Source organism: Amphibalanus amphitrite, unplaced genomic scaffold (genome assembly GCF_019059575.1).
Source record: "Amphibalanus amphitrite isolate SeventyFive unplaced genomic scaffold, NRLGWU_Aamphi_draft 000136F_arrow, whole genome shotgun sequence".
In the NCBI taxonomy this organism is placed as follows: Eukaryota; Metazoa; Arthropoda; class Thecostraca; order Balanomorpha; family Balanidae; genus Amphibalanus; species Amphibalanus amphitrite.
Window position 1 is genome coordinate 508,058 of NW_024881631.1, and position 20,810 is coordinate 528,867.

At 49.6% G+C, this 20,810-nt stretch overlaps 1 protein-coding gene across 9 annotated transcripts; it reads left to right on the top strand.

Annotated features, from left to right (window-relative positions):
• Positions 1-21: 21 nt before the first annotated feature.
• Positions 22-20,550, top strand: LOC122382285 (cytosolic non-specific dipeptidase-like). 9 transcript variants are annotated; one of them, XM_043367443.1, is made up of 10 exons: positions 22-65; positions 5,673-5,758; positions 6,137-6,311; positions 8,629-8,904; positions 9,169-9,398; positions 9,728-9,926; positions 10,326-10,547; positions 10,898-11,047; positions 19,722-19,823; positions 20,220-20,550. In XM_043367443.1, the coding sequence occupies exons 2-10, from the start codon at positions 5,736-5,738 to the stop codon at positions 20,268-20,270; spliced, it is 1,428 nt and encodes a 475-aa protein (XP_043223378.1). In that variant the 5' UTR covers positions 22-65; positions 5,673-5,735; the 3' UTR covers positions 20,271-20,550. The 9 variants fall into 9 exon arrangements, with proteins under 9 accessions (XP_043223378.1, XP_043223375.1, XP_043223369.1 ...); XM_043367440.1 differs by lacking the exon at positions 22-65 and adding an exon at positions 214-326; XM_043367434.1 differs by lacking the exon at positions 22-65 and adding an exon at positions 262-326 and having other exon boundaries at positions 10,826-11,047.
• Positions 20,551-20,810: the final 260 nt, after the last annotated feature.

Sequence of the window (20,810 nt, forward strand, 5' to 3'; positions counted from 1 at the left end):
GTAAACATCCAAAAGAAAAAAGAAAAAAGGACGCCTAGTTCACACACAAATCCAATATCTAAAATGTTTTAACTAAAAAAAAGAGATCATTAAATGGTTGGGAATATCATATTTTCCATAGTTTTTCTATTTCACTTCAAATTCACTCCTTTTCCTTGTTGTCACGATGGAAGACCTGGAAACAAGGCAAGAGCTCCTCCGCATGTCAGCCCAGCTTAGAGACAATTCAGCTTGGAGGAACCTATACATAAATCCTGACTTGACCCCTGCTGAGAGGGAGATCAACAGGAAGCTGAGACAAGAACTGGCAAACAGAAAAGCATCTGGTGAGCAAGGTCTTGTCATAAGGCGTGGTGCTATTGTTAAGCTCTCCAACTCTGCGAGACAAGAGAATCCGAAGCCTCAGTCGGCTGAGTCAAGAGCTGACACAACCAGACGAGGAAGCACACCCCAATCTGAAGTGCCCAGAACCATGCAGGCTGGGCGTGGGGCTCAACAAAGACAGCAATGACTCAAACAAGGTCATGGTAGAAGGAATGGACTAAAGATACTGTACACAAATGCAGATCAACTGGTGAACAAGAGGGACTGTCTACTGCTGGAGATTGCTGGGTCAGAACCAGACTTGATATTGATAACTGAGGTTATCCCAAAAGCTCAAGTTGTCCCTCTCTCTGTATCGGTTTTCATGATACCAGGCTACAAAGTATTTATGAATTTTGATCCAGAGAAACCAAGTCTTGGATCTTTGGGGTTGAGAGGGTTATGCGTTTATGCTAAAGACCATTTAAAATGCCGAACCATCTCTTTCTCACCCCGAAGCTTGGTAGAAGTACTCTGGCTTTCAATACCGCTGCTGGGTAGTGATACTTTGCTCCTAGGATGTTTGTATAGGAGCCCCAGCATAAATGTTCTTGAAAGTACACTTCAGGTTTGTAGTCTGCTCAGAGAAGTGTGTGGATCTTCTTCTCACTTTCTTCTGGCTGGTGACTTTAATTACCCACACATTGACTGGAACATTATGGCAAGCCAAATGCCTCCAGAGCATCCCACTCACCAGTTCCTGGAGACCATGAATGATGTATTCCTTCACCAGCACATATTGCACCCTACACGATACCGTGAAGGTACTACACCAAGTGTTTTGGATCTTGTCATCACTAATGAAGAAGGGATGATCAAAAACCTCGAGTATCTGCCTGGCTTAAACATGAGTGATCATCTGGTTTTGCGATTTACAGTGAACTGCTACACAATACAATCTGTTCATAGAGAGCTGAAGCCTGCCCTTTACAAGGCTGACTTTAACAAGCTAAGGCTTGAGGCAAGCAAAGTCAACTGGGGTTCAATGATAGGGCTTGATGTGGAGAATGCCTATACATTGTTTCAAGACAGTATAGCGGGCCTCATTGAACAGTTTGTGCCGAAGACTAAGATTGCTAAAGCAAAAAACTTGTATATGAACAAAGAAGCCTTGAGACTGCGTAAAAAGAAACGAAATCTGTGGGCCATATACATGGAGTCTAGACGCCCAGAGGACTTTGCTAGATATGCTGCTGCACGGAACGCCCTTAGAAAAATGACGAGGAAGCTGAGAACCCAACTTGAAGTATCCATAGTATCTCAATTGAAGGACAACCCAAAAGCTTTTTGGAAGTACGCCAACTCTCGCCTCAAAACCAAGTCTGGAATCGACCTTATCATAGATGAACAAGGTATACCAAGATATGAACCACATGAGAAAGCTGAGATATTGAACAAGCATTTCAGCAGTATCTACACAAGTGAACCAATTGCCTCGCCAGCCCAGAGCATCGAGAGACTCCCTCAAATTGATGAGATCCTCAGTGACATGTCGGTGAGCCCCGCTGAGGTCACGTCCAAGCTCGAGAGTCTCAATGTGTCAGCAGCACCAGGTCCAGATGGGGTTCATCCCAGAGTTTTGAAAGAGTTGGCGCCATTGGTTGCCCATCCTCTTGCTGTGGTGTTCAACAAGTCCATGGAAACGTCGATCGTTCCGAAAACATGGCGTCACGCTACAGTAGTTCCCATTTTCAAGAAAGGCGACCGGGAAAATGCAAAGAACTACCGACCAGTCAGCTTAACTTCAGTCGTTTGCAAGATCATGGAATCAGTTGTCAGGGACAAGATCATGTTTCACCTAGCGAGCTTCAATCTGCTTAGTCCTCACCAGCATGGTTTTCGTCCTGCAAGGTCCTGTACAACCCAGCTCCTTGAAGCTATGGATGACTGGACGCGAGCAATAGACTCTGGGCAGCCTGTCGACACCATTTACCTCGACTTTAGCAAGGCATTTGATTCGGTCCCACATGGTCTTCTTCTTTCTAAGCTGAAGTACTATGGTGTTGATGGAAGGGTGTTGAAATGGGTCGAAGCATTCCTGTCTGATCGCACCCAGCAGGTCCTGGTCGAAGGCGCCTTGTCAAGCAGCTCTAAGGTGAAAAGTGGTGTTCCTCAGGGTTCCGTACTGGGTCCTTTGTTATTTCTCATATACATCAATGACATGCCTGACCATCTTGAAAGTCATATCAAGATTTTCGCGGACGACTCCAAGCTGTTCGGTCCTGTTCAGTCCCCCAGTGATAGACTTCGACTTCAAGAAGACATCGACAAAGTAGCTGAGTGGTCACAACGCTGGAGACTCCCACTCAACTTGGACAAATGCAAGGTGCTCCACATGGGTCCCAGGAACCCCTGTGTCAGCTACAAAATGTTTGAATCAAACCTCACTGCTGTTGACGAAGAAAAGGACTTAGGCGTGACAATAGACAGTGCAATGAAGTTTCATGTTCAGACAGCAAGGGTTGTGGCCAAAGCAAACAAGCTCCTCGGAATCATCCGCAGATCGTTTGGAAATCTTAGCAAAGACATGCTTACTGTGTTGTTCAGGACCTTGATAAGACCTCACCTGGAATATGGTAACAGTATATGGGGACCGCCATCGAAGGGAGACCAAAAGAAGATAGAGAGAGTCCAGAGACGTGCTACCAAGCTGGTCCGTGAACTACGGCCCAAGCCATACTCGCAGAGACTCAGGGAGTTGGACCTGCCCTCACTTACGTATCGACGCCTACGAGGAGACATGATAACGGTCTTCCAGATACTCCGGGGCTCCCTCGATGTGCGCCCAGGTCTCCTTCCATTGGCAAGCTCCAGGATTACTCGAGGCCATCATTTGAAGCTCCACAAGCCAAGATCAAGATCAAGAGCGAGGAGGAACTTTCTGGGAGTCAGAGCAATCAACAGCTGGAACGGCCTGCCTCCCTCTGTTGTATCCGCACCTACTGTCAATGCCTTCAAGTCCCGACTCGACTCCCACTGGAAAAACATCCAATATTCATCAGTCTTCGATCAATAGAAACAGAGCGAGTTTAAAGTAATGATCCGGTCCAATAGGCCTGCTACTTGGCCTCAAAATTCCGTGTACTTCTAAGGTAAGGTAAGGTAAGGTTGTCGGTCGAAGTTATTTCTTGTGTGCCTCTCGGCTGCCTTTACTTTCCTTTACCACAGCTTCCACAATCTTGGCTTCCACATCAACATCATGGGCGTTTGCGCGTCTGTGGCCTGTGCCGGCAATTTGTTTTTGCAGGTTGAGGTGTTGAGGTCAGTCGGGCGCACTATGGTATCGGCAGTCCATTTATAGAAACGTTTCTATTTTTGGAAGAAAGTTCCAAAAATGGAAACGCTAAAAACCAACTGTTCCAATAATGGAAACGCTCCGTTTCTATTTTCGGAAACGCAAGGAGCACATAAACCTGTTCGGTAGTTTCCGCAACAAACCATAGATTTCCGCATCAAACAAAGGCCACCAATCAAAAGACCGCATTTCGCTTCATAATTCCAACGTTGAACAGAAAAATCGGCTGTTGAACAGGCTTGCACGGTCCACTTCCTTTTGTAAACAATAGATTTTTTCATGATAGGTGAACTTTTATGTGTCATTAATGAAATATACCTCATGTTTTTGTGGAAAAATTTGATTTTCACAAGAATGGCAATTTTTTAATTGGCAGACTTGCTGTCTGGTATTCATTAATATTTTACATTGCTGTAAAGCAAGCCCTGAATGGCGTGTTGGTGACCACGTGCGGAGATCGTCATTCCGGCTTTGGAAGGCGGTAAGTTGGAAAATATTTCGTACAGATGCTTCTAAGTGGGCAAACTGAACTTCTTAGCACCCATTTAACTTACGAATGTGTGAAAGTTGGTAGAATGTATGTAAATAATTGCATTAAAGGTCTGATATGTTACTGCTTGTCGGAAGCGATCCAAGCTGTCGTCCAGTTTTAAACGATTCCATTAAATGAAAAAGCGATGACAAGGTGTTATAAACAATTTCTATGGATAGGGAAATGCTCAAACTGTACTAATTGCCCACTTTGCACCGTATTAGTTCAGTAGGCCTTCAGTTAGTGCCTGTGTAAGGCCCATTGAATAATGCTTTATGAAGCACAGTTTCCATTTTTGGAACAAATGACGAATTTTAACTCATGTTGTACATACAGCTCACAGATGCAGTAGGTTATATGTATTTCAACTCCTATTTGCATTTAATGTTTTTAGAAGCACTTTCTGCCTTTCTCATTTCTAATAATCCACGAGAAGGTTGGAAAATGTGCACGCTCCGACAGCATGAGATGCGAACCAGAGCTTCTGAACCGGCCTGATTAGGCCGAAGTTTAACTCCAACCTTACTTATAAAGCCTTGCTTTTCTTGGGAAGCCAGAGTCTGTTAACCGCAATTCAGGGCACATCGCGACGCTTACTGCAGTCACGCATGCATGCTTGAAACAGTTAAAATATGTTATAATGTGGGTTTCGTAAGCAGTAGCAGCTTAGTAGGCAAGACGGTTGGACAGTTCTGGGGTTTATGTAGGTGCCTAGAAATTGGGGACTTTCCCCAGAAGACACATTTTCGTAAGCATTATTGTACCAACATCGGCTTTCGGGCACTATGCCCAAGCAATTGGAGGACCATTCATACGAAATTTAGATGCAAAGGGAAATCACCCATATCGGAACATGTACCGGCATCAATAGCTCGGCAATTACTTAGAAGGCGTGGGGTAGACAGGCCCACATATCAATAATATGTTGCTTATGCCTTTTCCTGTGTTGGCTCATAGTTTCCATTTTTGGAACCTTCCGTTTCCAAAAATGGAACGTTGACAAGGGTTTGCGTCAGGGCATCAGATTCGCCATTTGCGTACGAAAATATTGTTGGATTTTACTGTTTTGGGAGAAAACATATCGACAAAAAGACACGCCAGCTGAAAAGATTACTATTAACTTAAGAAATACAGAAATATGCCTGCTTAAAAATTGGCGTTTCCAATTTTGGAACTGGCGTTTCCATAAATGGAACAAAGTGCCTTCCAAATTTGGAAACGTTTCCTTTAATAGATACGTATCCATAAATGGACTGCCGATACCATAGTGCGCCCGACTGAGGTGGGTGGTGGTGGTTGAAAGTTCTGTATGTTCTGTACAAATTTTCTCTGTACGACATTCCTACGAATCTCGCTCGCCGGTATATCATTGGAATTCGTTTAAGTTGACGGTAATTGCTTTAACATGCGGAGTTTGCGCGATTAAGCTGACGTTTTGTGACCTCCTTTTTGACAATTTTTGCATTTCAATTTCAATTTCAGGGCAATACAAGGATTGAGCACATAAGATTCTGAAGGAGAGTTTCAAATATTTGCTCGGAAGACATGGATCTCCTCAAGTTTTTCAAGTAAGCATATGTACTCAGTTCACTACTCAACTAGCTTTTTATATGAACTGCGTGCAATTGGCCAGCCATATAGCATGTGATTCATGATTGTGACATTTTCGGCATAGAGGACAGATGTTTTACTAAGGTTTAAGATTATTGAAGCTGTTAGAGGACAGATGTTTTACTAAGGTTTAAGATAACTGAAGCTGTCACTTCTCTTCAAGACAGATTAAAACTTTGTGTCATCCCACTCCTCACCCTCCCATTTATTTCATAGTGTAGTGTATAATCACACCGATGACTGAAATAAATTATAACAAACCCAATGCATGGGCCTTTGCCAAGCCAGTGTGTTTTGTGTTTAGTTCGCTCTGCTGATTTATTTGTTTGTGCTAGGTATGTGGACGAGCACCAGACTCATTATGTCAGCCTGCTGAGGGAGGCTGTTGAGATTAAGTCGGTGTCGGCATGGCCCGAGGCCCGCCCTGAGATCGTCAAGATGGTCCACTGGGTGGGCGACCGGCTGAAGAAGCTGGGCGCCACCGTCGAGTACCGCGATGTCGGTGAACAGGTGAGGGACTGGGAACGGAGACGGAGACCGAGCGGGGCGGGGAAACAGACTGAGTGCTGCTGGAGACGGGAACAGGTATACTGAGCGGGACGGGACAGAGGTGGAGACCGGCGGAAGGCAGAGAATGGGAGGGCGACCAGCGCCGAGGACGGAGGATAACGGGGGAGGAGTTCGACCGGGACGAAATTCGATCGGCGTAAGAGACGGAGACGAAGGCCGAGACGGGGGACGGGCACGAGCCGGGGACGGAGACCAAAAGGGGTGTGAGGTGAGACGAAGACCTAGCGGTGTGGGGACGGAGACCGACAGGGGTGGGAGGTGAGACGAATACCTAGCGGTGTGGGGGGCGGAGACCGACTGACGCCAGGGACCGGAGACCCACCGGGGCCGGAGACGGATACGGGCAGACAACAGAGGCAGCACTTGGAGACCGACCGGGGTGGGAGACAAAGACCTAGCCGTGTCGGGAGCGGATTCCGACCGGAACAGAATACAACGGGTGTCGAGCTGAGAGGGATGGCCACGAACCTTCGCGTTACGAACGGAGACAGAACGGAGACAGAGACGGACCTGCGCCGGTGCCGGAGACTTGATATACGCAGAAGAGGCCGGAATCAGCCGCCAAAACGAGCACCCTGAAGGAACGCTGGCTAACGACAGAGACATCGGCCCGCTCGGAGTCACAGCCGCAGGCGAAATAAGTGATGGAACAGCTTACGGGCTACGGAGGGCGTACGCATTATTCAGAATGTCACACATTAACAAACTAGAGTTTCAGCATTTGTAAATGCTCAGATATCAGCTTTTAATTGACATTGTTTCGTACTTCATCGTTTAGTAGCTTGCAATGCATGCGTCATCGTTTCAAGCGATGCTGTTCGAATTGAATGTAAATGGAAACAGAATTTATAGCATGCGAAAATAGTTACCTACCACAGCTGATGATATCATGATATCAACACAGAGTATGTTTTACTTTTGTCGATGGCATGCTCAAAGCTTGGTGTAATGCTCTAAATCCGCAGCTTATAGTCAGTCGCATGTATTCCCATCAGTCTTCCGCCGCTAATCGGTGCTTCAAAAGCCGGCCGATAGGACGGCACTCCTCAGCTATCCGTGCCGTGTGTACTCTGGCTGCTATATCGGCGATTGGTCGGGGGGGGGGGGGCTGGGGGTGTGCCGGCCGATACTGGTCACGCGCTGCCCCCCCCCCCCCCTACCGGAGTTTACCCCCGGACTCTTGAACAGTTGAACCACTCCCAGCTATCCGCGTATTCTCGAGTACATGCTCCAGATATAGTCGGTCCGGCCCCTCTCCCGGCGTTACGCTATCTTCCGGTAGGCCCTACCAGCTCAGCGGTGCTCGGGAAATGGCAGCGCCGCCTGTAAGCTGCACTGTGTGCACAGTGTATTTATCCGAGTGCAGCTCGGCGATGCGGTATAGCTGGTGTAAATAAGCTGTGAGCTGATCTTTCAGCTATGTCAACAGTTAGTGGCATTTGGACGAGCCTCTTACTACATCATGAATGCTTTCGGTGTTACATACGCCAACAATCGACTGCCCTTTTCTGTCAGGGCTTGTTACTGTTTTATTAGGGGCATCGTCTATGATGATCAAATGTATTAGGTATTTACGATGATCAGTGACGATTAAGTCATTTTTTTTGTAAAAGGCGGCGAAATATTTAAGATCACAAGCGATGCATGCAACCCATCGTGCCAGTAAAAAAGTGAAATGTTTGCGGTTGCGTGGATAACATATATTCACATTACCAGCTCTGTAATACCTCGTTATAACTACTTATACCTTGTTTTCCGTTAGTCCACTATTGAACCGAAACACTAATGTAAGATCTGTCCAACTTTCCATACCCAGAGAACGCACAAATGCATGTTGCCCGTATTGTTGGTTGGTTTATTGCGAAACACTGTCAGCTCGCCGATGGACCCTGCTTCTGCCGGGCCGGACTCTGAGCTGGTAGGAATGGTTCGGGGGTAGGGTGCCGTGAGTACCGCTGTTGAGCAACCTAGCCGTAATCGAGTATCGACAGCCGCCACTTGACGAGTACAGGCGACCGATCGTGTCGGACGAGAGATACCGGAGGGGGGGGGGGCACTCGTACATCTATTGCGTCCACTTACCGGTTCTGTCGTTTCAATGAGATAGTTAAATGTCTTACCAGCCACCATTGCCTTACCTGCATTCCCTTTCCTTGGGTGGTCCATCCTCGCCTCTAATTCCTCTCCCGTCCTTCCTACAGGAGCTGCCGGTTGTGGTTTGTACCCTCTCTCACCCCTCCCCGTCTCTCCCCATCAGGAGCTGCCGTCGGGCCAGAAGCTGGCGCTGCCGCCGGTGCTGCTCGGTCAGCTGGGCACTGACCCGGCCAAGCGGACGCTCTGCGTGTACGGCCACCTGGACGTGCAGCCGGCGGCGCGCGAGGACGGCTGGGCCACCGAGCCGTTCCAGCTGATCGAAAAGGACGGCCAGCTGTTTGGCCGCGGCGCCACCGACGACAAGGGGCCCGTGCTCTGCTGGCTGCACGCCGTGGAGGCGCTCCAGGCCACCGGACAGGACATCCCCATCAATATCAAGGTGGGGAAGGGGCGCAGAGACCGGGGTGGTAGGCGTCAGGAAATGTCCGACCGCGAACCAGGGGAAAGATGTTTCAAATGAATATTATTTTAGTGATTCCCGTAAACGAAATATAAAGCGTTGAGGCTGCCTGAATATGACCAATGAAGGCAAGTTTGTATGCGTGTTCGGTGTAATGAAATTAGTTGCCGCCGTCGCCCACCGTCAGTTTGTGCGTGGGTGATGTGCTACACCGCCTGGCGCTGACCTTTCTCGTCCGTTCAGTTTGTGTTCGAGGGTATGGAGGAGTCGGGCTCGGAGGGCCTGGACGACCTGCTGGCAGCCGAGAAGGACAAGTTCCTGGCCGGTACCGACTTCGTCTGCATCTCGGACAACTACTGGCTGGGCAAGAAGAAGCCGTGCATCACGTACGGCCTGCGCGGCGTCTGCTACTTCTTCATCGAGGTGCAGTGCGCCAAGCAGGACCTGCACAGCGGCATCTTCGGCGGCACCGTGTGAGTTGAGTGCAGATGAGACGCGACGGTTAATTTTTTTTTAATATCGTTTTTTAATATCGTTTTGCTGCTTAGCGGGAATATGTGAGCAAAAAGTACCTACTGAATCTAGAAGGAATTATCAAAGGATCAAACCGTTGCCAATACCTGTTTTTGTGTCCCGTAAAATTCGTGGTTTTATCTGTTTACTCTTGTTACGTTTACATGTGGCACCCTAATAAAACAGTATTGGCAGCTGCAGTGAATACCGTCATTCCAGAGAAGTACTTGAAACTCTGGCTGTTCAGTTGTACCCCCGCGTCTAACCCGCCGTCCGTGTACCCCGGCAGCCACGAGGCGATGTCCGACCTGATGTACATGATGAACACGCTGGTGGACGCCGAGGGCCGGATCCTGGTGGACGGGCTGAAGGAGCAGGTGGCGCCGCTCACCCCCGAGGAGCGCGCCCTCTACAAGGACATCGACTTCGACCCGGAGGACTACCGCAAGGACATCGGCACCAACTGCTGCATCCAAAAGGGAGACAAGGTGGGCGGCGGGCGAGGTAACGGCGCTAGGGGACACTGGGTGGGTCTGAGGTATTTGGACATCGGCACCAACTGCTGCATCCAGAAGGGAGACAAGGTGGGCGGCGGACGCGAGACACCGGGGGGGGGGGAGGGGTTTCTGAAACGATCTGGGCATAGGCACCAACTGCTGCATCCAGAAGGGAGACAAGGTGGGCGGCGGGCGAGGTACCGGGGGGGGGGGGGGGGGGGGTCGGAAACGATCTGGACATCGGCACCAACCGCTGCATCCAGGAGGGAGACAAGGTGGGCATGTCAGATCATTTGTTGGCGGTGAACACTGGACATGCCTGGTATGTGTACCCCGTGGCTCTACAGGTCAGAAGGTCGGTCTATTTACCGTCCCCTGTTCTCTGGACAGGCTGAGACGCTGATGGCCCGGTGGCGGCACCCGTCGCTCTCGCTGCACGGCGTGCACGGCGCCTTCTCAGAGGACGGAGCCAAGACGGTCATTCCCATGAAGGTGACCGGCAAGTTCTCCATCCGTATCGTGCCCAACATGACGCCCGAGTCGGTGGAAAAGTGCGTCGTCGAGTACCTCAACAAACAGTGGAAGAAGCGCGCCAGCCCCAACGAAATGAAGGTGCGTATGGCCGGCGTCCTCTGTGGGAGCGTCCATTGCGTCCATTGCGTCCCCCGATCTCCGCCCCTGGTATCGCTCCGACATTACCCGGCGCTTATCGCCAGCAGTCGCGCCGTTTAATTTATCATACGGTACGGTCACTCTGTTTGCTTTACGCCCCACGCTGTGTACGCACCCACGTGATGACCTAGGTACTAGGCTGGGTCCCTGGCCTGACCTTTGTATGTTCCGCTGCTGGGTCCCTGACCTGACCTGACCTGACCTCTGTGTGCCCACAGGCGTTCATGTTCCACGGCGGCCGGTGCTGGGTCACTGACCTGACCTGCCCTGACCTCTGTGTGTGCCGGCAGGCGTTCATGTTCCACGGCGGCCGGTGCTGGGTCACCGACCCCCACCATCCGCACTACCAGGCCGGAGCGCGCGCCATCAAATCGGTGTTCGGAGTGGAGCCCGACCTGACCCGCGAGGGCGGCTCCATCCCGGTCACACTGACCTTCCAGGTACGACCTGACCTGACCTGACCTGATCGGAGAGGGAGGCTCCATTCTGGTTACACTGACCTTCCAGGTACGACCTGACCCGACCCAACCTGACCCGACCCGGGAGGGAGGCTCCATCCCGGTCACTCTGACCTTCCGGGTACGGTCTGACATGACCCGACCTCACCTGACCTGTGAGGGAGGCTCCATTCTGGTTACACTGACCTTCCAGGTACGACTTGGCCTGATCGGAGAGGGAGGCTCCATGCTGGTTACACTGACATATCAGGTATGCTCTTAACTGACCAGCTGATCCGACCCTGCCAGAGAGTGGCAGTTTTAGTCGCGTTTGTCCATCTAAAACTTAACTTCTGGCCTGGCCTGTTTCCAGCATGTTTGCTATTACAAACATGCTGGATGCTGTAGATCCGTCTTGTTTTATGCCCTTGAAATGCGACTTATAACTCATGTGGCCGATTCTGTTCGAGTTTAGCCCTGTCCTCCACCCGATCCCACCGATGGAAACAGTAGCACACGGCTGTATAGCTAAGCCGTCCAGGATATACCCGCTGATTGGCGTTGTTGTACCTACACGACCGCAGCCTGTGTATCAGATGGGGCGCTGAGTTTGGAGGGTGACCGGCCCGGGTAGTGTATGCGGCCATCTGAGAGCTCCGGTTGGTCGGACGGCTGAGAGGAGGGGCTAGCCGGGCGGCTGTGGGGGGGGGGGGGGGAGCGCTGTCCTTCCCTGGCCGCCGATGGCCGCCAATGGGACGGCTGTGTTCAGTGGGTTGTGGCTGTTGATGGTACGGCGGCTCCCCACCCGACCCACCAGTCTGGGGGTGTCCACAGAGCTCCGGGACGGCCGAATGGTCTCACACCTGGCAGTGATCGGACCGAGCAGTCGGTATACCAACACCTAACGACCGCCTCCGCTGGCTCCCCAGCGAATAATAAAACAATTGCACCGACAGATCTGGAACTAGGGGTGTGAATTATGAAAACACCATCAGCGAAATGGCACAGACAAATGGGGGACATTGACTCGGAATGGACTCTGCATATCACAATGGGAGACGTGCAGCAACGTGGCGAAAACAAAAACACCGCAATGGTTACTGCGAACTCGTATCAAAACACTTGACTGAACGACGTTCATCTCTATTTCATTTTTCTGCTTTTATCACACACACACACACACACACACAAAACGTTTATTAAGGAACAAAAGATACAAGAGAAATAAAGCATGATCAATGAAACATATGGCACAATGTAGCAACATAAAAGTGATAGCAGAGTGGTGCAAAAGCGCAATCGCTTAACTCGAGGCACCACTCTGGAACAAAAATAAAACATGTGAAACAACCGCCGCCGCCGCTGACCAGTCGCTCATGAGCGGTAAATTTTGGTGTTCCATCAGCCGCTCAGCTCTCGGGATTGCAAATTTTGAAAACTTTGAATGAATTTATTTGTTACTACGAAAATCTATTTGTTTTTGTCAAAAACTTTTGAAAGGCGTAAGCCATTTCTCGACTGCCCTCGCCACTCAAGCGATCTCCGTGGATAAGAATGTTTAATTTTTGGTCGGGTGAGTAATTTGCAAAATTTTTTCCCAGTATACGAGAAGCGTTATCAAATAGTGTTTTCCTTTGGGCATCATAATTTCGACAGAATATTACGTAGTGGCGGACATCTTCCTTGAAGTGGCCGCAAGAACATTCAGGCGAATCTGCTTTGTTGATTTGAAAACGATGAGAATTTAGACAAGACATTTCAGTTCTTAGTCGGGTATGTAGAATATTTCCAGTTTTTGAGCCAATTTTGTAGTAGTCTGGGGGTTTGGGCATCCCTAGTCGCTGGTTAATTTCTTTTTTGAAGGATGTTTGGGGCAAGGATCTTAATGATTCTGGGAGGTGGTTCCATAGTTTGGCAGTTGATAGGAAAAACGATGACTGATAGGATGTGGTGCGATGTGGTTGGAGTGTATGGTTCCTGTGATTTCGCAGGGTCCTTCCTGTTCTTTGTGAGCGGGTGTCCGGTATGATTGATTTGATGTAGTTGGGAGTTTTTTGCATGTGGCTATTGAGTGTATGATATAGTGTTATTTTGTGCATCTCTCTTCTTGTTTTTAACTTGTTCCATCCTAGGTCTTTTAACAATTTGTCAGTTGGTGTTCTAAATAAAGTGCCAGTCACAAGCCGAGCCGCTCTGTTTTGTAAAACTTCAAGTCTCTGTGTGTCCTGGAGCGTAATATGTCCGTCATAAACTGTGTCGTAAAAGTCAAAATGTGGTCTCGTGTATGTTTTGTAAATTTGATCTAAAATTTCTCGGGGGATGTATGGAGCAATGGAGTACAATGGGCTCATGGTTCTGTTTACCTTTTTGCAAATTTCGTTAATGTGCTGATGAAACCGCAAGTCCTTTGAAAATGTCATTCCCAGATGAGCGTGGTTTTCGTGAATGGGTATTATGTCGTCCCCAAATGTAAGAGCTGGTGGTGTGTTTTGTGGGCTGCGTGAAAATGTCTGTTGTATTGTTTTGCTTACGTTAAAAGTAATCGCCCATTCTTTACCGTATTTTTGTATTTCATTGAGATCATTTTGTAATGACGTCTGTGTTGTGTTCAAATTTTGTTTTGTATGGGATGCATAAAGCGATACGTCGTCTGCGAAAAATAAAATGTCGTTTTGTGTTCTAGTAGAGAGGTTATCGAGGTAAATGAGGGCTAAAAGAGGACCCAAAACCGAACCCTGTGGGCATCCGGCGTTGATAATTTCTGTTTTTGAAAAGGTATCGCCGATCTGAACTCGCTGTCGTCTATCAGACAAGTAAGATTTTAGCCAGTCGTAAAGTGAGTCAGTGATGCCAAATTCATGTCTACATTTGTACAAAAGTCCCTCGTGCCAAATTTTGTCAAAGTATTTTGAAATGTCCAGGTAAATAGCAGTAAAATCGCTTTCTGAGTCCAATGCTTTGTATAAATTATGTGTCAAGTATAATAATTGTTGTTCTGCGCTATGGCCTCGCCGATACCCACTCTGTTTATCTGTCAAGAGGTTATGGTGGGAAAGATGTGCATATATGTGTTTGTGGACTATTTTTTCAAAAACTTTGGACAACGAAGAAAGAAGACTTATGGGGCGGTAGTTTGTGGGCTCAGATGGGGAGCCTTTGTTTTTAAATATTGGTTTGATGTTGGCCTCTTTGAATTTGGAAGGGTAAATGCCTAGCGCTAGTGATTTGTTGAATAGTTTCGACAAAGGAGATGCAATTAAGATGGCAGTTAATTTTAAAAGTTTCACAGGGATGTTGTCTGGGCCGGTAGATTTGTTGGCGTCTAGGGAATTTAGAATTTGCAGAACTTCTCTTTCAGATGTGGTAATTTTGTCCAGAGTGGGTACCGGCGAAGTGTCTGTTCTTCGAATAGCTGTCTGTAAGAGTGTCCCACTTTTGTCAGTTTTGGTTTGTCCGGCGAAAAATTCGTTTAGAAGGGTAGCCTTTGTGTAATTGTCAGTAAGTATTTCTCCGTCTTTTCCTTCAAATGGTGGGATGGTATCAGTCTTTTTGCGTCCTGTTATTTCGCGTAACGTCTGGTGATATTTGTAAGGGTCTCGTCTATGAGTTAAAAGCTTACGGACCTGTTTCTCTATATGTTGTCTCTTTAATTCCCTATTTAATGACGTCACTACGTTCCTTTGGTATTTCCAGCGATTCCAGTCGTAATTAGTGTTTGATCGTTTTGCTAGTTTGAAAAGTCTGTCGCGTTTTCTTATGCTTTTGTTAAGTTCAGTTGACAGCCAAGGTTTTTTACATGGTTTGATGTAAATGGTCTTTCGAGGAATAGCTTTCTCACCGGCATCTAGTAAAACATTAACCTTCGCCCTGGTGGGGGGGGGCCATTTTGGCCCCCCCCCCTGTGGTTTTTCAGCGATAACTCAGAAACCACTTGAGTTAGCGCCCTGAAACTTTGTATAGCTGTTTATTCAACATTTTTACATCATGTCCTGTTTTGGGGGGTTCGGGTCAGGTCAGGTCAGGTCACAAGGTCACCAAAACTGACACCACCTCTAAAAAAGTTCAAAGCTCTCTCAAAGGCACAGCTTTTATCCGATCGATGTAAAATTTACAGTACTTGAAGATGTCACCCAGCTCTACAAAATGGCTATCTCGGATTTTTTATAAATGTGACCTAAGGTCAGGTCAGGTCATCGCTGCTCCCCATTATAAGTCAATGGGAGAATCGAAAAGTAGTTGTTTTTCAGCTAAATCGGGCGTGATTGATCCTATATTTCGTTATTGAAGTGTCTTGGGTCAGCAAATCACAGCCCATGTGAAACCATTTGCTTGTGACCTCGCTGAGGTCACGCTAGGTCATCTCCCTGGTCACCAGAGGTCACCAGCGGTTTTTCTGCACTTACTTGTTATTGAATAGAGATAGAGACTCCGTTCGACGTTTATCGTGTTTGTCTCGTCAATGCGGATCGAATGATATGCAGCATGACCTATTTCGGTAAGGTCATGACCTTGACCTGAGGTCAAATTTTCAAAATGACCTTTCGAGGTCAAGCTATATATCATTCGACGCGTCTCGACGAGCCAAGCACGATGGTGCATGAATCGTTTCTCTATTTTCTCGTGAATGCATGCTATAGTTAAAAACATTTTCAACAAAATTTGCCAAGTTGACCTTGCATGACCTCTGTAGGCCAAACCGTTGAGCTGAGGTCAAATCTGACGAACCTTGGCGAAAGAGCTTGAAAAGAGCTATCGATTGCTTTTTTCCGCGGCTCTCTAGCTCTTCTAGTTTCCGAGCTACAGCGGAATATGTCCGGCAACACCGAAAACACTGAAATTTGACCTATGATGACCTCTAGCGACCTCAATATTGACCTTAGCGAAAAAATGACCGAAATACTTTCGAACGTACTTGTTATGGGCTTTCGTTTGCTTTTTTCCGCGTCTTCCTAGCCCTCTTCGTTTTCGAGTTAGACGGGGGGGGTCATTTTGGCCCCCCCCCCCACCAGGGCGAAGGTGGCTCAGACCCACACCAGGGCGCGGGTTAATGAATCTTTCAGTCGCCTCATTTACGTCGTGATCTAAAATGTCTTCCCAATCAACGTCAAGCAATAATCGTGTTAAAAGTTCTGAGTCGAGGTTCGAATAGTCCCATATTTGCCTGCGTGTGTCATTGCTTGTGTTTGATGGGCACGATATTTTGATGGATGCGATTACGGGGAAATGGTCAAGGTTTGAAAATGGTGACATGGTTCCACTACTAGCTATTATTTGTGAGTCACTAGTAAAAATCAAATCTCGAATATTCTGTGTGTTTTCGGTGATTCTGGTAGGTTGGTGGATGATCTGTTCGAGATCAAGAGTTTCGGCAGTACGGTAAAGTTGATGGTCAAAAGGAGATAAACCGCTATGCTTGTACTGTCTGTCTCGGTTTAGGTAAATGTTCCCTGCATTGAAGTCACCTAAAATTAAAATAGCTGTCGGTGAGTAACACTGTGCGAGACAAACACTCTCCGTCAAGTGATCTAGAAAGCTATTTAGTCTGTCCGTTGTTTGATTTGGGGGTAAGTAAAGGCAGCAAATTACCAGTGTCATATTAGATATTTTTACTTTTGCCCATATCCACTCCTCTTCTCCAAGTTCGAGCTCGTTTAATCGCTTAATTGGCAAGGAAGCATGGCAGTACAGAGCGACTCCTCCACCCTTCCTAGTCCTGTGTCGTGTGAAGGGAGAGTGATATCCATTTAAGTTGTACATAGAACTAGGAATGTTATCGTCAAGTTTGGTCTCTGTTAAAGCGCAAACGGTTATGTCATTTAAGCTAAGAAACTGGGACAACTCATCCTTTCTACCTGCGGCGGTTATACTATTTATGTTGATGTGGGATATATTTACTTGTTTTTCTTTAAGGGGACCAGGATTTGGTTCTATGCCACCGATAAGCAGCAAAGTTTTTATGTTTTGCTTTGCGTTTAGACGTGAACATTGCTTGTGTGAAATGCTGATGACAAGGTACGAACTTGAATGAGGATGATGTGTTTTCAGTGGTTTGCAGGTTGATTTACAATTTTGTACGGGGATTAGGATGTTGAGGATGAGTGTACGTTTACCAGCGACCAGGGATGCCGGGTTGAAGCCGAGGGGTAGTTCAGTTGCTGTCGTCCGTAGTGGCGGGGGCAGTCGCTCGATTTTGCCGGGATCGGACGATACTGAGAGATGAAAAGTGAAAGAGATGCTCTCCCGTGAGCCGGCGGCCACTGCAACACAAAACAAGTCGGTAAACTATCAAGCGGCGACGGCGGACGACACGCAAACAAGTAATAAATGAACAGAAGAGATAAGCGCATACACACATCAACGAAACAAAAATTAACTAAAAAATAATACGAGTGTAAACGCAAGACTAGATAAATTAGCGCACAGTTGACATTCAAATCTGGGCTTGGGTGGCATTCAGTTTCCATATTGAAGAACGGAATAATAAAACAAACAAGTACAAAACACGTTACCAAACCGATGACTCTCCCCTCCCTCCCCTCACTCACCCCCCCCCCCCCCGCACACACAATCACAGCACCTGAACACAACACTGGTATAGAGGCTCCCTTCCCTCTCCTGTGTTACCCCTCCAGCCCCGTCCACACCCGATCCCACCCACAGACAATCCCCGGACACAATACAAGTACCAAATCAAAACAAGGACACAAGTCAGTCGAACCGGCCGCATCCCGCAGCAGCCGTCCAACATAAGTCCACCGTCGATCGGGGTCCGCCCCACACGTGAGGCGGACCTGCGACCTGCGGACCTGCGCACCCTGACAGATGTCAGCGAGCCGACCGGTCCGGACCACTGACCCCGTCCACACTCGGCAGGGGCAGGTCACTCCCAGGCTCTCCCCAATATAGTTGGCCGCTGCCGAGTCCCAAGAGGGCCCACGCGTCCGAGGCACGACCGGCAGCCAAAGCCACCAACAGGGAGACGCGCCACCGCAGACACGGCCGTCAGACAGCGCCCCAGGCCACCTGGGATCGCCAGCGGTGCGAGTGTCCGAGAGCGGGGTCAAGTGCTGGTGCACTCACACAGCCCCGGGCGCTCCCGCCAGACGGGGCCACGGCAGAACGTGTGGTCGGACACTAGGCAGAGGGGCAGACAAACGAGATAGAGGGACACTCACACATTAACAAGACGCTGGCAGCCCCGGCGAAAAAACTCGACAGGGGCGCGGCCAGGTGAGCGTCAGGGTCGGCGGAGGGCCGTCCACGGGAGAACGGGTCGTCAGACACAGGGCAGAGGGCAGTCAAGCGAGATAGAGGGACATACGAATGCTGCACGGATGACCTCGGTAGCTGGGTGCGGCAGGGGCGCGGCCAGGCAAGTGCTGAGGTCGGCACTCGGCAGGGGCAGGGGCGCGCCCAGGCAGATCTCGCTCAACAGTGGCGCTGATCGCAGGACCTCTTACTTCCTCGCTGACTTCCTGTTGCGCCCCTGGGCTGGCCGGAAACCCTCGCGGTCAGCATCACTCGGCTCAGCAGGGTCGGCGTCAGGTCGGTGGTCAGGGTCGGCGGCCTCACGGAGCTCCTCCAGCGATCGGATGATCTTGGTCGGGCCTCCCTCTCGCAGCCGGATCTTCATCCGCCCGACGTCGGTCCAAGCGGAGTGCAGCTTACCTTCTTTTTTCAAGCACCTGGCCACGTACATCGTGTGCTGATTATCCCGTGTGAGATTGTCCGAGACGAAGGTCTTCCCAGCAGCTTCCGTTGAGACCACCGACCCGCGCACAGAGCGAGGTTTCCGCAGCTCCCGTCGTGAGTTGTAGAACTCCTGGCGCTTTGAGAAGTTCGTGAACCTGGCGATGATGATTCTCGGACTCCCTCCGGTGCCTTTACCGATCCGGTGTGTTCGGTCCAGGTCAGCGGGGGTCACAGTGACTCCGGCCATCTTACCGAGATCCATGATGATCTGATCGGTGGACTCGTTCGGAGTCTCCGGAACACCGCTGACGTTGACGCACAGCCGGCGGGAGTACTGCTCCAGTTCGTTGATGTGCGTGGTGGCCTTTTTCAGCTGATCACGCAGGTCGGCGATCTCCGCGTCCTTCACAGCCATCGCTTCAGCCACGATCTCCTTGAGGATGGACTGGAACTCACCGTCCTTGAAGCACTCCATCATCGCCTTCTTAAGAGTCTCTCTCTCCATATCTCACGCTCACCGTGCCGTCCGCCGCCGCCACTAGCTCTCACTCAGCGGCCACGCTCTGGCTGCCGCGGCAGATTACACGCCTGTACACTGTACGCACGCTACCACAGTACGGCGGAGCAAACGCTCGAGCGACCGGACCCGGCGGCGGTCAGTCGCAGACTCCATTTACTATCCGTCAGTATTGTGTGATGTCCGTGACATGAGTTGCTGTGGAGTTGCCAGGTGTGGTATTATTTCGCTGATGTGGAAACATATGTATATGACTTCGATAGGTCTGCAGTAAATGTTAATTTCACTGACCTTATATTGTCGCCTTGGACAGGAGGTTGACTACTTAGTGATGTCTAGCGTCATATATTGTCGCCGTGGGCAAGAGGTGACTATTGTGTGATGTCTCTAACTTTGTGTGACGTCGCCGTGGACAGAAGGTGACTAGTCTGTAGTGGTACTGACGTTATATGATGTCGCCGTCGACAGGAGGTGACGGGCAAGAACGTGATGCTGCTGCCGGTCGGCGCGTGCGACGACGGCGCCCACTCGCAGAACGAGAAGATCAACATGACCAACTACATCCAAGGGGTGAGTGCTCGGCCATCCCGGCCGGCCGCCGCTCCGCCGGATATATTGGCTGAGCTGGCCGGTATCTGCTCACACATGGTTGTGTTGTAGCCGTTTGCTTTGCAGTAGTTCTCCTGATTATTTCGGGCCGAATGTTTTGGCCGTGCCAGGGTGGTGAGTGGTGTGTAATCCTGCCACCCTGGTGGTGAGAGTGGCGCTTACCACTGGAAGCCGTATCTCACTGGCGCTCACCATGACTGCCGTCCGTATCTCACCGGCGCTCACCACTGCCGCCCTTCTCACTGGCGCTCACCATTGCCGCCCTTCTCACTGGCGCTCACCACTGCCGCCCTTCTCACCCGGTCTGTTAACCATCTGACGGACTTTGCTGACCAAACCACCCCCGTCACCTTTCAGATCAAGATGCTGGGCTCGTACATGAACGAGGTGTCCAAGATCAGCGAGTAAGGTCCGCGGTGCCCCACCGACCCCCGCTCCTGGCGCCGGGGTGGGACCGGACACTGCCCCCTCCTCCCCGCTGTGAGACCGGGGTGGGACCCGACGGTGACAAACCTGGGCCGTGATATCTGGTTGTGGCGGCCCCAAGGGCCGCCCTGTATGTAATCTTGATACGGTGATTTCCCAGTTATGTGATCATACCGACATTTTCGGTGCCTCGCGTCACGCTCGTTTTCTATCGGGTGCTTTAAGATTGTTGGTCTATTGTAATACAGTGATTTGGAGAAGATTTGTTTCGTCTGATGAGTTGGAGTTGCGAGCTGAGAAAGTTGAGTTAGATGAGTTTGCTCCAGACCACTCCAGTCACCAGACTCGCCACTTGTTCAACCGGTAAACGGTGGTGAATGGATTATTCGGGCGTATTGGTCCGTGAATATAGAGTACAAACTGTCACAAAACATAGGCCATAAGGAATGTCATGTGATGAGAGGGATGTGTGAAGGGAAGGGCTCGCTGTGACCAGCCATGGATGTGACGAGGGCCTGCTCA